Below are 16,500 nucleotides of genomic sequence, written 5' to 3' on the forward strand. Positions count from 1 at the left end.
TAAAATACTTTTTTTTTTAAATTACTTGCGGCTTCGAATTATAGTCTTTCTGAGTTTGTTTTTTTTTCACAGATAATGAAAGCGATGAGCGCCAAAGTGAAACTCGATCTCAAACTAGAACAAGACAGTATGGAAGGGGTCGACGAGGCTGAATGGGACCAATGAACTGATCCTCCCTTTATATAAAGGCTCCATATAACGTGATGAACGAATGAACGAGTGAACGAATAACCGGTCTCGTTCATTTTAAATTCTTTTATATATAGGCTCCATATAACGTGATGAACGAATGAACGAGTGTACGAATAAGCGGTCTCGTTCATTCTGAATGTATTTAATTTAGTATTTTAATAGCGCTGATTCGGTTGTAAATAAACATTATTCTAAATTAAATTGACATTAATATACATAGTGCTATCCTTTTCATATTCTATACTTTCGAAAGAGACGGCATGATTTTTGTATTGCAATGCAATCTATTGCTTTATTATTCGGTATTCATATTGAATACGTAGTCAGGTCGAAAAATGACAGATTAAAAATGACAATGCTGTCAATTTTTGCTGTCAATCAACTTGACTATGTTTTTTAATAAATAACAGATTGTTGAACTGTAGCAAAATGACAGATTAATAATGAAAATGCTGTAATCATTCTTCGACCTGACTATGTTTATGACAATAATAGATTGTTGAACTGTTGAAAAATTACAGATTAATAATAAAAATGCTGTAAATTTTTCGAATTGACCATGTTTTTTGACAAGTAACAGATTCAATAACTGTTCAAAAATGACTATGTTTTTTTATTCATGACACATTTAATATATTTCAATATTTTTGACAAATAACAGATTGTTCAACTGTTGTAAAATGACAGATTATTAAGGACAATGCTGTCATATTTTTTGGAAATTGACACCAAAAATAAAAGGCACTATTATTATTGTCAATTTGATTTAATTTATTTTTCGTGTACAGCAGAATTGGTAGCGTTATCTTATTATAAAATAACGTTTATTTTTTTTTTCATTAAATTTTTCGCGCAATATTTTACGTATTTACTTACGTACGAACACAACATATTTAAGTATACCAATGTTTATGTAGGTAGTGTATATGAACTTTGTATGTGGCATAAATATGTGCATTAACTTAAATAATAATGATAATTAATTTGGTGCATTTTATTCTAGTGTATTTGTAAGCGATGTATTTGTGTGTATTTGTAGTATTTGTTATAAACATTTTAGCAGACTCAGCAGTGATCACAAAAAAAAGAAAACTAATGTCGAACAAAGGTTATGATTCACTTTATTAACTTAATAAATAAATCAAACTGTAACCAAAATAAGACCCTAGAATGGCAGAGAATGACCTTGAGTGAAGTCACGCACTTGCGAACGTTGTGTGTAGGGTTAAAGGTACCTTTGACTGTTAACAAACTCTACTTTTCCACTCAAGTCACTCTCCCAGACTATCCCAAGTAACCCATAAAGAATTACACTACAAGAGATGTGGACGGCTCGAACGCCACGAGCACACTGAAGCCGTCCGTACCGCAAGTCGTTGCAACGCGGCGATAACAAACATTTTCGTATGTTAAAAATTCCAATTCTTCAATTTTTTTTAATGTAAGTAAAGGTCAATCAATATACAATATACAATACAATTAATCAATCTATAATATCTATATTGGATTAAGAGTCTGCCATGGTCAGATCTTCGCCATTTTATCAAGTCAGCTTGCAAGTACGGTAGTGGAGTACAGTTTTCAGGGGTCCAGAACCTCAACTGTTCAAGTTACAAAAGTATTTGTTTTTAATATTCTCAGCAGATTATCATGAAGAATCATGTCCTCAGTTGCCAGTCAGAAATCCTTAAAAAAACCAAAATTTCTAGCTTCTACCCTGAACAAAAAATAGATCATGTAAAAGATAGAAATCCCTATAAAGAATACATGTTCTAAACAATCCTCAATAGCTTAACGGTAAGAGTGGTTGAACTCATCACCGAGGGGTGGTGGTTCTATCCCCGCCCCGTTGGTCCATTGTCGTACCCACTCCTAACACAGTCTTTGCCGACTAGTTGCGAGGACAATGGGAATATTGGTCATAAGAAGATATGGCAAATAAATGAGCGGTTCACTGTCTGATCTCTTGAAACTTGCTACGTCCCAAAACCACCACAGTCTAAGGTGTTTAACAAGGGTATGCACTATACTGAACATATTAACTGCACGCTACTGACCTTAAAAACTTTTAGTTTTTATACAATGACAAAGATCTGACTATAACTCTAACTATATTTTTATAACTCACAAGTGCGAGTTTCGAATTCACCTCTATCTCTCTCTGTTTAACACGATAGTATAGAATGAGAAAGATAGCGGTGAATTCGAAACTCGCACTTTCGAGTTAAACTTGTTTGAAATGTTTATATCATTAACTATAAGTTTGCACAAATATATCGCAAATAGTGTATAGTCTGGCAAGTTGGTTGATGACACTCCAATGATATGCGGGCGACAGGGGTGGGGGGGGGAAGACTGCGCGGGTGTGAAATCGTGCGCACGGGGAAGTGAGGTCGTGGATTTTTTTCATTCATCGCTACACGCCCCCCGGCCCACGCGGACCATCGGCAGTGTTACGAACGAAGTTGCCAAGCTATAGTAGGGTCCGTCTTAGTCCATATCCTTGCAGGATAGCTCCAGTCCTAATATCTAGGTTATCTAGCATTTAGTTAACATTAGTTCCCGAACTATATACTAATCATGACGTATATTTTATACAACTTTTTCTACTATACATTACACGTACACACAGACAACACACAATTTTTTATACATATTAATCTGATAGATAGATTAAAAATGCATAGACAGAATTGCTTATTCGTTGGGAAGTTTTTTTTTTTCATGTGATAATGAATTTATTCACATTTCGTGTGAAGGACATTTTTTCATCATCATCATCATCATCATATCAGCCGATGGACGTCCACTGCAGGACATAGGCCTTTTGTAGGGACTTCCAAACATCACGATACTGAGCCACCTGCATCCAGCGAATCCCTGCGACTCGCTCGATGTCGTCAGTCCACCTGGTGGGGGGTCGGCCAACACTGCGCTTACTAGTGCGGGGTCGCCATTCCAGCACTTTGGGACCCCAACGTCCATCGGCTCTTCGCACTATGTGCCCCGCCCATTGCCACTTCAGCTTCGCAACTCGTTGAGCTATGTCAGTGACTTTGGTTCTTCTGCGGACATTTTTTATCGACTTTTAAAATATATGTATATAAAAAAAATTACAATTGATGACTTATCGTTGAATCTAAAAGTCTACCGTATTGGGTGCTTTTGCAAAGATTACTTATCATTACTTTAAATCGATTATTTTAACATTATTGCTTCCATTTTTTTTATCAATTTCGGATATCATTTCAGACATTTTGGGTTTCAGTTTTTTATTTATAGTCAAAAATAATGATTGCAAACGCAAAGTTTTATTTTTTTTATTGACTTGATGAATTTTGTTGGCTAAGTATGTACATATATTTTTTTAACATGAATTTATTTAAACTGTTTCTAATTAGCTTTTGTAATACATATTTCAATGCAGTTTTCACAAAATATTTTTTGGTAATTAATTTATTTATTATGACATTTGACAACGTTTTTTTTGACGGTACTCAATTTTACTATTTTTTTTAATTTTATTGGTTTCATAAAAATTCTTTTTTTGACAAAATTGCAATAGCGATGACAAATACATACATTTTGAAAATCTATTTCTTTAAACAATTGAAAAATATTTTACATATTAAATTAAAACTAGACAAGTAATTTTGTCTATGCTTCTACTAACTCACTAAAAAGCAAGGATATCAATAATAGGTTTTTACAATCATTTAATAAATATTTTCAATAATAATATGTCATTCTTTAGGAAATTGAGAAAAAAATAATTTCTCGTCAGTAATCTTTTTAGTAGTTTTTGGTGCTCTTGTATTAAATATTCACTTATTAATAAGATCCCGACGTATGTTGATATATCAATACTTTAATGCATTTATATTGAACCAAATATATCAGTGGCGCGCATCGATCTCTTATCAAAAAGTAGATGCACAATCAGCGACCAAAAAACGTCCTCACTCAATGAGTGCCAAACAACTTCTTGGTACTCAATTCAAGTAGTCGCATTTGCAAATTCAAAATTAAACTCAATGCTTAAGGTTGAATTTGCTCTGAATTTGGGATGTTATTGAATATTGGATTATATTTAAAGGTCTTTAAGTATAGTTTTTCTAAAACTGTCAAAGCGAAATTGGTCAGCTTTTTTGAAATTTTCTATATGATTGTGCGTCCTTTTATTATAAGAGGTCAATGGTGGCAAGTCATAGTTAAACTGCCATTGCTGTCCCTTTTAGATACCAACATATCGGTAATTGAGTGTGTAATTTGATTAGTGTATTATAAAACTGTAATTATGATCAATATTATATCTGTTTCATCTCATTTATTGACTGACTTGAGTTCTTCCGATGCCCACTTACCATCAGATGATATTGCAGTCAAGGGCTAACTCATTGTAAAATCGTGTAAGTATGATACTTTTGTACCATTTATATTGATTTATTTTGCTATTCCCCGCGAAATTCCGAAAAAACCAAGCGGCGGCCTCCGTGGCGCAGTGGTATGTGCGGTGGATTCAACGACGGAGGTCCTGGGTTCGATCCCCGGCTGGGCCGATTGAGGTTTTCTTAATTGGTTGGGCTGTGGCTAGTTACCACCCTACCGACAAAGACGTATCGCCAAGCAATTTAGCGTTCCAGTAAAGAATAAAAAAAAACATAACCCTAAATAAAGGATATATTGTCGCTTAAGTATATTCGTTATTCGCGGAGATTAGCAAAATTTATCAATTACTCCCTAATCATAATGAACTTTTGCAAAGTAATGTCTGCTAGTATTCAATATTTTGTAATAAATCGATCTCTGCGATATCCAAGTGTTGTGATCTCAATGGAAAGACCAAACGTAGTGTGTGAACGGTACACTTTGTGCTCATTAGGTGTTATTGAATGCTCATATTTATTGCGATTTATATTATATGTATAATTGGATGTCGATATTTGTGTTGGTCGATGTTTTTTTAAAAAAAATTTTTTTTTTTTAAAGAAAAGTTTGTCAATGTGAAGTTGGTGCAAATCCAAAGAAATATTCACCTCTGAAAGCGAGGCGTATTGTGATTCAGTGAACAAAAACATATTTCACTGATGATTGTTTTGTTTGGCTATACTAATTTTCTAAAAAACTAGCTAACGCCGCGCAGTTTCACCCGCGTGGTACCCGTTCCGGTACGGGGATAAAATATAGCCTATAGCCTTCCTCGATAGATGGGCTATCAAACACTGAAAGATTTTTTCAAATCGGACCAGTAGTTTCTGAGATTAGCGCGATCAAACAAACTCTTCAGCTTTATAATATTAGTATAGATTATGACATGGAAAACCATGACACTATGAAAAGCTAGTCAAATATCCGACGTCCAATTCAATTATAAATAATGACATTCCTACGTTTGCCATACGCATTTATTTAATATACTCAAATGTACTTTCTGTATTTAATTAATTAATTATTACATATTATTAATATTAATTATTATTAATTACATATTGCATATATAGATAAGGAAATTATAGGACACTCCTATGTATTAGGGAATTGACATATAAATTAATTATTGTATAACCGGTATGTTTTATAGTCATAGGCGTTGATTTGGATTTTAAATTTAAATACGGTTTGATATCTTGCGTCTCTTTTATTCCTCTTTAGTAAGAGCAAGATGGAATAGAGGCAGAATTACAAAAACACATTTTAAATACGAAATGATGTTGATACTTCATCAATTTTGTTATACACAATCAAATTGCTCTAGGTCTGACTGGTGGGAGGCTTTCGGCCGTGCCTAGTTACCACCCTACCGACAAAGATGTACCGCCAAGCGAATTAGCGTTCCGGTACGATGTCGTGTAGAAACCGAAAGGGATGTGAATTTTTATCCTCCTCCTAAAAAGTTAGCCCGCTTCCATCTTAGATTGCATCATCACTTACCATCAGGTAAGATTGTAGTCAAGGGCTAACTTGTAATTAAAAAAAAATGTTTTTTTTTTATTTTTTATATTCTCCCGAATCAACGCCGTACCTAAATGTAAAGTTATATATAAATAAATAAAATAAAATGTAATAAGTGAAAGCGTTTAGTACCGCTAGATGCCATGACGTCACCGTTTTGCTCAAAACGCCAAAGATTTATATCAATATTGAGGCTTAAAATACTGTTTCAAACTTGTAAACTGAACCACAATGACAGCTATAGCTCTATCCTTTTCCACGAGGAATGCAACGAAAGAGATAGATAGACTATTACTTGAAAATTTTTTTTAGAGTTGTATTGCATTGTAGCAATATTGCATTTCTCAAATAAATTTCGTTTTATTTTCATGAAATTAAAGTTTAAAAAAATTACAACTTTATTCGCTTTTATGTATCTCAATCATCGATCACCTATTAAAAAGTGGATGCACAATCAGCGACCAAAAAACGTCCCCACTCAATGAGTGCCAAACACAACTTTGGCTGCCAATTTAAGTAGTCTCATTTGCAAATTCAACTTTAAACTTAAATCATTAAGATTAAATTTAAATTGAATTTGGGACTATATTTAAAGGCCTTTAGGTATAATTTTCTTTACCAATAATTCTAAAACTGTCAAAGCAAAATTGGCCACTTTTTAAGTGAAATTTTCTACATATTTGTGCGTCCTTTTATTATAAGAGGTCGATGATCTCTTAGGTTTGTGACATTCCTATATATGAAACTAACTCGATTAATGAATGATTGTATATATTGAGTTAACAACAAAATGTATGTACTACTACAAAAAATAAATTTCTTTTGCTTTTTGTCAAGATTACGAGTAAGTGGCCTTGTATTAGATTTTTCAGGAAGAAAATACAGTTTCTGGAAAGTAAAGTATCCAATAGTATTCAATGAATTGATGCTACAACATTGTTTACAGTCAAAATAAATGCTGTGAAATACATAAATACCATAATAATCTTCGATCGAACTTCTGTCAACTCAAAACGGGGAGAATTTTGGATGAATTATAAAAATAACGAAAGTCAATAGACGTTTGAAAACTAACGCACATTAAGTTTGAGAAAAATTTAAAATTTATTTAATGAAATGAAAAGTATCGAGTGTACTATTAAATTTAATTAGTCACCGAAGTTAAAGATATTATTATCTTTATTTTACTTTAAATTCATTAGGCAAATAGATTGAGAAAGAAAAAGATATTTTGCATAGACTTTGTAATTAAATATTTGCATACCTTTTAATGGTGAGCCATTGATATTACATAACATTGTATGCTAAAATGTAATATATTTTGCAAATATATAATTCTGATTCTAATTAGAATTCAAACTATCCTGATTGATATTCATATTAATTTGTGATGAAACCGTAGCTTCTGCGACCATGGCCAAGTACTAGTCGTATTCGTGGTCGTAATCATGGTCGTGGTCGTGGTCGTGGTCATGGTCGTGGTCGTGGTCGCCTAGTGCGCGAGATGCCTAACATGGTCTGAATGTAACACTCGACGCTCGTGATTGACAATTTGCATGATTTACGAATTATTTAAACGCGAATCTCTAAATTTTGTCGTAATATTTTTTTCCTATAGTATTTTATAATGAAATATTAAATGTTTTGAAACGCATCTATAAGCTTTATATTAGCTTTGTAAGTCAAAAGTTTTGTATAAATCGGGCCTATGATGTTTGATGATCGTATTATGCCACGCATGTGCACTGTAGGGGCACCCCCAGGGGATTATTCTCCCGCTGAATGTCAAATTCTTAAACAAATAAAGGTTAAATTCGCCACTCAGCGGCTGAATGATCCCCTGGGGCGCACCTACAACGTCTGTTAATTCCACTGTTAGAGTCCACAGACGTATCATTTTGGAAATCTGTCGTTTTTAAAGAGAGAAATCTATACAAAAACTTCAACGCCATTTATTTTATAATTTTTAAACCATATTTACATAAAATGTCATATTTGAAGCATGTATAATTTGCTAACTGTAAAGTCGCATCCAGACATACGGGATTCGCCAAATGTTTTTGTGTTCGGCTCGGTATTCGCCAAATATTGATTACTTATACAACAAGGTGATTAGTGGCATTTGTTTCTCGGCGAATCACGAAAATCCATGTATAGTGCATCAAACTTATCTGACCTGAAGGCCAAAATTGGAAATAAGTGAAAAATATTGCCCATACTGTGACGTTTACGGTCACTATGTTAAAAGGGCACACTAAAAACAGAAAAACGAAACCTTTTTAACAATAAATTGAACCGACTTAAAAGATGCATTATTTTAAAAAGCGAAAAATAACGGCGGAAGGCGTTGCCAAAAAAAAATGAATTTTATGAGCCTGTTTGGACAGCACCTTTGCCTTCAAACAGATCAATTGAAAGGAAATAGGTACGATGTTAATTTAGAGTTTAAGAGTAATGATAATAAATGCATCCTTGAAGTCGGTTAATTTTTTTTGTTAAGAAGGATTTTTACTAAAAGTCCGACAAGAGCGTCACCCTCTAATAATTTTATAGCACTATACTCGTACCCTCGTGATTAAGCGAATATTCGGCATTTCGTGAATCCCGCAAGTGTGGATCCGGCTTAATACAACCAGCAAGGCGTGCAGTGAGGGGTCGACGTACATACGCTTTCGTATAACTTAAATATATTATGTATAGATTGTAATATTATTCGCTAGTCAAGTTATTCTTTAATATCTAATGGTCGATCGTTCGATATCACTCTATGTAGTAAAGATATTTACTTTTAGTCATTTGTGAAGTTGCGAATTTGTACAACATTTTGGTATATTAATTGTTACTGTAAAAGTACAAAAATCAAAATCAAAATCAAAATCAAAAATCATTAATTTCAACGCTTTTATCTTTAAGGAACTCATCAATGTTGTAGTAACCTCGACTAAGTAAATGTTTTTTAACACATTGCTTAAAGCTATGCATTGGCAGGTCCATCACAGTCTTGGGGATCTTGTTATAGAAGAGTACACCCAAACCTACAAAAGATTTTTTTACTCTTTATGCCCGTGTCTACTAAGTTCGCATACTGGTATATACAGGGTGTTCCTTAATTAATGGATAAAACGCAAACAGTAGATGTACCACCTAATTATCTAAAACTAATTTGAATAGTTTTCCAATAATCCCTAGGGTGACCAAGTTATATTTTTTTCGGATTTTTCAAACTTTTCTATCTTGAATCAGTTTTTTCAATGCTGTAAATTTTGATAATTAGGTGGTGTATCTACCATTAGCGTTTTATCCATTAATTACGGGACACCCTGTATAGCTTCGTGTTTCGTGTCCTGCTTACCGGTGGTAGAGTCACTACTAGTCGCTACAAACAGACTGACATGTTTCAATAGTGCTTGTAAAGTAAGCCTACTTTGAAATAAATGAATTTAATATTTTATGCTCGCGTAAATTTCTTTTTAAACAAAACAATGAATTAATTGTTATTTTTAACCATTAAAACCAACAACATAGGTACACTGGAAAATTTTAGTATTTACCACAATTCGGAGTTTTACAGTAACATAGTTATATCAAAATATCAAAGTACGAATTATATCAAAATGTTGCCAAGTTCGGACTGTCTAATCTTCCACTCGCACTTTGTTTAACGTTTACAAGCTCTAAGCTGCAGTCACATACAATGATATCACAGTATAGCTATCGTACAGTTTGCAAACAACGTAAGTCATTAGATAATAGGCAAGCGACACTGTCTGTAATTCTCGAGTTGTTTTTGACTATAATACTCGTAATACTTTATGCGTATACGTTCGTTTCGTAACTGTATGATAGCTAATCTGGTAACGCACCTTTGGTACTTTAAACAGTTTAATAGTTAAAAACTAAATTACTCGATACGTAGTAACGAAAACGAAGCTCAATTTTTAAAATACATTTATTGTAATAAAAAGTATATTTTATTATTTATCTGTAACAGTTAAATTGTAACGTTTTTATGTCTAAAAGCGAACTGTTAATTATAATAATTACAGCACAAAGTTGATACATTACCGCTCTCTCTTTCACCCTCGTACCAAAGTTGTGAAGCGACAATAATTATGTTTGAAGGAGACGACCCAAAATTTTGACTCAACGACTCAACGACGACTCAAAATAAATAAATAAAAGTTCAACTATTTCAGACACACACACCCATATTATGAAAAAAAAAAATAAAAACAAAAATCAAAAATGAAATTAAAAAGCCGAAATAGTATAGGTAAAATGTCAGAATAATGATAAGACTTTTTTATTCGTCCTTGATCTTGCCTCATGGTAAATTAATAAGCATGAGGTTAAAATTGAGGTGCGTTTGCCTTAAATCTCGTGCTGATTAACTTGACATCTGGCTCGAATGATGTTTGTACTATGTTGGATGTGTTTGGTAGCTAGGTGTCAAGTTACTGCGCACGTGTTATATTTAAGACTTCAGGCCTTCTGTCTTTACAGAAGATGGTGCCTTGGAGTCTGTACCAATGGCACTGCCCCAATGTGGGGTGAGAAAATTGGGACGTCTCTTTTCTTATTATATATTTTTTTCTTTATTAATGGTTTAATAATAATCATTAACACCGATGTAACCTACCCTAAGTGTGATTGCTACAATTTTGAAATTTGGGTGCCAATGCAATGTAAAAATTTCTGAAATTTTTCTGAAAGATTTCGCGCTATTTTATTACAATTAAAACTGAAGGTCTGTAGCATGTCTTAGGCTTACAAATTCGAAATTTTAAATACAGGTTCTTTTTAAAACGAAATTTAAAAACGTTTCGCGTTAACTAAGGTTTTACAACCGCACTTTACAATTTACACATGAACTATTATAATTTAATTGGAAATGGAGCATGGGCACGGTGACAGTCACGTGTATGACGTTCATAATACGTGCTATTGTCTTGAATCGCGGCAAACTTTCAAGGGTGAAACGAACTGTCACCCGCACCCTCAGACCAATTATAGAAGGACCTGTATCGCACTCATAGTCACAAACAAAATTGTCTGTCATTTTCCGAGGAAAACGAGCTTAGATTTGGCATATATCTTATACTAAACTAGAAGTTTGTGCCCATTTTTTACACAATTCAATTACACAAAAAGGTATTTTTACGGACCTCTTTAACCGACGAACAGCATTACAACTATTTAACACCGATTTATATAGAGACAGTTTTTATAATCGCATTAGATCGTTGATCATATACTTTGACAGAAAACGTCTAGCGAGGCAGGTCCTATACAATAATTGGTCTGAGCCCGTACCTTCCTACATGAAACGAATTTTAACGAGCATTATCATTATCATAGTCTGATAGCCTCAATGTGAAACGGCAAACCTCGATACTGTGTGAGTGAGTATGTTTCGGTATGTTTGTATTTTTGTATGTAAACCTACAGATATCCGTAGCGGTAAGATTCAATGTTTGGAGATATTTTATTACTTTGCATTTTTTTATTAAACTCTTGCTAAATTTTTGTTGGTTTGATTTTACCTCGCGGAGCTTCCCCTTAACTTCGTAGTTTTTAGCCTATTTTGACGGTCATTATAATTCTTGACAAGTTAGCCCTTGACTACAATTTCTCCTGATGGTAAGTGATGGTGCAATCTAAGATGGAAGCGGGCTAACTTGTTAGAATAAGGATGAATATCCACACCTTTTTCGGTAACTACACGACATACTAGAACGCTAAATCGTTTGGCGGTGCGTCTTTGCCCGTAGGGTGGCAACTAGCCACGGCTGAAGCCTTGACCTGTACCAATTAAAAAAACCTCAATCGGCTCAGCCGGCGATCGAACCCAGGACCACCTCCGTCTTGTAAATCCACCGCGCATACCACTGCGCAACGGAGGCCGTCCTTTGTTTTCCATTCGGAGGGTGTAGATTCGATTCCGGTCCGGAGCATGCACCTCCAACTTTTCAGTTGTGTGCATTTTAAGAAATTAAATATCACGTGTCTCAACGGTGAAGGATGAACACCGTGAGGAAACCTGCATACCAGAGAATAATTCTTAATTCTCTGCGTATGTGAAGACTGCCAATCCTCATTGGCCCAGCGTGATGAGACTCGTGCTCAATAGTGAGGCAAATGTGTGTGTGTGTGTGCAAAAGTGCTGCCATCTTGTCTTCTATCTCTATCTATCTCTTAGCGGGTAAAAGAGATCCCTAAAGCTGGCAACATAATTGCACCGCCAGTCGCGCGCAGACTTATCTTGCGCGCACTCTACCAAGACGACTAATGTAGCACGAAGGTAAAATATCTCGCATGCCTACCCTCAATCTATACTAATATTATAAAGCTGAAGAGTATGTTTGTTTGATTGAACGCTGTAATCTCATAAACTAGTCCGATTTGAAAAATCCTTTTAGTGTTAGATAGCCCATTTATCGAGGCTATATATAATCCCCGTATTTCTAAGGGAACGGGAACCACGCAGGTAGTAGGTAATTAATATTCGTATTGTGGAAAGTAGAGTTCGATCTTCAAGAACTTCACTCTCTACAATTGACAATTTCGTAATGTTGGTATCACTTACTGACCCTTGCGCCATCGTTGCTAAACGGAAGCTCAAACCCTTAAGACGGCTCTCTTAAACAAAAAGAAAACTTACATCTATCATTTTTTTTTTACAAGCCTTTTACGTATTTCGAAGTAATTGTCAAAAGAGCTAGATTCTAGAACCATTGTTCAATCAATACCGTGAAATTTTACCTACCTACCCGCATGTTGAAAAAGTGTTTAATTTCACATATTTATTTATGCGTAAAATAATATTTTCCGTGCAATATGCCACGACGCAACTATTCCGATGAAGAATGGGAGAGGAGAAAATATCGTTTGCTGCGGAACATGCTAGTACACCCACCACGTAAGTATTTTTTGTATATTTGTTTTTCTATATTTGTTAGAACTAGGCGTTACCCGGCATACATTGTAGCAGTTTACTGAATCCTAAGTTTACTTTGTATTGGCTTAATGTTATGTTATGCTAAAAGGTATAATTGTCATAAGTACAAAAGTACAGCTTTATATCTTGGGGTTGGGTTAAAGTGCTTTTCAGATAGCATGGGTACGGTGACAGTCGCCTCTATGACGTTCATAATACGTACTACGAGTGTTATCATGAAAAACATCATGAGACCTGCATATCAGAGAACTTTCTTAATTTTCTGTGTGTGTGAAGTCTGTCAATCCGCATTGGGCCAGCGTGGTGGACTATTGGCCTAAGCCCTCTCATTCTGAGAGGAGACTCGAGCTCAGCAGCGAGCCGAATATATTATGTTGATAATGTTGACGACCTCCGTGGCGCAGTGGTATGCGCGGTGGATTTACAAGACGGGGGTCCTGGGTTCGATCCCCGGCTGGGCCGATTCTGGTTTTCTTAATTGGTTCAAGTCTGGCTGGATGGAGTACTCCACGCTTTATTTGTATACTAATAATCGTGAATTAATTATTAACTGCCTCGTTAGTGCAGTGGCTGGCCTCGAGTGCTCCTGGGTTCGAATCCTGGGTCGGGTCAAAGAATACCTTGTATGAGTATTTCTTTTCTTAATACTAGCTGACGCCGTGCAGTTTCACCCGCATGGTTCTCGTTCCCGTAGGAATACGGGGATAATTTATAGCCTAGTCTTCCTCGATAAATGGGCTATCTAACGACGCAACGCAACGCATCGTGTGCTCCCGCACAACTTTGCGGTGCTGCACCGCTTGTGTGCTCGCTGATACGGTGAAATCTTTGCGACGCGGCGCCTTCAACCTTACACCCCCGTCTCTCGTAGAGCACGTCAAGCCGTCGGTTCGGGACACTATCATTAACTAACGCTTCGAAAACTAGAAAGATGTATGGGAATGACATTTGCTATCGACGGGTCACGTGATCAAGGTCTGTCATTCAATAAGCGTTAGCGATCGTAGAAAGAGAATCGACGTGCCACTTAGCGCTGATGGTTAATGATAGAGCTAACTTGTTAGGAGGAGGATGGAAATCCACACCTCTTTCGGTTTCTACATGTACATGTACCGGAACGCTAAATCGCTTGGTACGTCTTTGCCGGTAGGGTGGTAACTAGCCGAAGCCTGCCAGCCAGACCTGGACCAATTAAGAAAACCTTAATCAGCCCAGCTGGGGATCGAACCCAAAACTTGTAAATCCACCGCGCATACCACTGGCCGTCAAAGAATAAAAAAAGAAGGTAAACATTGTTTTGTTGCAGCATCATCGTCGACAAAGTCGTCATCGTCACATGACAGTAATGCTGCAGTTGAAACTCCTCCATCTAATACGACTTCCAATCGCATCGATTCGAACAATGAAAACGATTCGACTAGCACTGCCTCCAGTTTCCAACTAACCATTGAAATAGTTGTAAAACGTAATCACGACAACTCAGAAGAATATTACCAACGGCTAGAAATGCTCATGGCAATGCTATATAAACAATTAGTTTTCGTTTTGACAAAAACAAATAGCGATTCTACAGACATTGATCGTATAAACTCCGTATTCGATGAATTTGAAGATAATGTAAATGAAGACACTGAAAATGACGTAATTTGTCTTGATAAAGGTAATAATAAATTAAAGGAATCTAATATTTTAGTCCTAGAATACGTAAAATGACTATATTGGCGTCAGAGGTGCAAAAAAAATTTAGATTTTTTTTACCCACTTCATTTTTTCCTTTATTTTATATAATTCTTTTGATCACTTTATATTCTTCAATATAGTACCGGAAAACACCGCTCAGTTATTGGGCCTCAAAGGTTTGGATGTCCGCTAGGTTAGGAGGTCTACTTTGGTTCGAGGGCCCCCTAAGTTTGAGGTCCCTCTGGGTTTGGAGGCCCCCATAGATTTTAAAGCCTACTTCAGTTCGAGGGCCCCTCGATTTGAAGGCCCCCGTCGGTCCCTCTCGGTCGGGTCGTGGAGCTCCATAGCTTCCATGTTGTGTTATTCGAATATCTTAATATAACTATCTAGATTTCTTACGTGGTAGATGGTTTAGTATCTACTGCTATAATATTATAAAGAGGTAAAGTTTGTGATGTTTTAGGGGTAATCTCTGGATCATAATTCATAATTCATAATTCTTTATTTGCAAATTGTTAAATACAGATCTTGATATAAATGTTGGCATACGATTTGCTGCAAAATAGCATGCAAATTTTAAAAATAATCTTATAACTAAATTACATCTACTTACGCTTCGGCCTCGCCTTGTCACGTTTATACGGGGTCGGCTTTCACAATCATGCGGCGCCATTTTGTGCGCACCTTTGCGTCATCGTCTATCAGGCCCTTATATTTCAGGTCCTTACGGACCTTCGTTAACGACGTTGTTTGTGGTCTCCCTTTCCCCCTTTTATTAGTATTCATGGAAAGGCACTATTTACGATTATGGCCATCATTCTGGTCTTCGTATCACATGACCGTTCTTATCTTCTGATTCTGAAAATTATTTTACCACTAAAAAGCCACATTATGTGTGTGTTACAGGCTATATTTTATACTCTTTTTCACGGGAACATGAAATACGCGGGTGAAACGGGCGTCAACTAGTCGCTCATATTTTTTAACAGAAGGTCTAGTGGCAATTTGATATTGTTACTATCGCGTTAACGTAAACGCGAATTTCTAAGGAATTGAAACAGCGCCATCTAGTGGCACTACTGAACAACTGTTTCAATTCCATATAAATTCGCGTTGACGTCAACGCGATAGTAACAGTATGATAATATTGAAAATTCCCTTTAGGCACACTGATGATTCTTCGTTACTAGCATTTGTTATATAACTCCTCATGCGTTCGTTTTCATACGGAAAGATTCAAATTTCATTTCACTGTGTTTATTTTTTAGATGCAAGTAGAGTTTTAGATGCAGGTAGAGAAGCGAGTGGTGAAGCTAGTTCCGTTGAAACTCCAGAAGCAGTGAGACGTCGAAGTTCAAGAACAAGTGATGTTATTCACATTAAAGGATTTAAATATTGTAGTCCCGAAATACATACAACTACGCCTAAATTGGTGCCAGAGATGCAAATCGTGACTAGTGAAGAGTCAATCTCAAGTATTACCAATGACGTTTCTGCACAAAAACTTTCATCACAAAAAGATATTAGTGAAAACTATGACGAAGACAATAGTGATGACGATGATGACAACGAAGAGGACGAGGATGATGATGATGATGACGATGATGGGGATAATGGTGATGTTCACGTAGATGATGCTGATTATCCTGAAAATGTTGATGTTGGTGAAGAAGAATATACAGAAGAAGAACAAACCATATCGGGCACGCTAGCGAGGA

At 35.7% G+C, this 16,500-nt stretch overlaps 1 protein-coding gene across 2 annotated transcripts in view; it reads left to right on the forward strand.

Annotated features, from left to right (window-relative positions):
- LOC112055035 (coronin-7) overlaps positions 1-11,668 on the forward strand; it is a 35,608-nt gene extending 23,940 nt beyond the window's left edge. For both annotated transcript variants that reach the window (XM_052888838.1, XM_052888839.1), the window contains one exon: positions 73-11,668. In XM_052888838.1, the coding sequence (XP_052744798.1) occupies positions 73-165 (93 nt within the window). In that variant the 3' untranslated portion in view covers positions 166-11,668. The remainder of the gene's footprint in view (positions 1-72) is intronic.
- Positions 11,669-16,500: the final 4,832 nt, after the last annotated feature.

Source organism: Bicyclus anynana, chromosome 23, assembly GCF_947172395.1.
Source record: "Bicyclus anynana chromosome 23, ilBicAnyn1.1, whole genome shotgun sequence".
Lineage (NCBI taxonomy): Eukaryota > Metazoa > Arthropoda > Insecta > Lepidoptera > Nymphalidae > Bicyclus > Bicyclus anynana.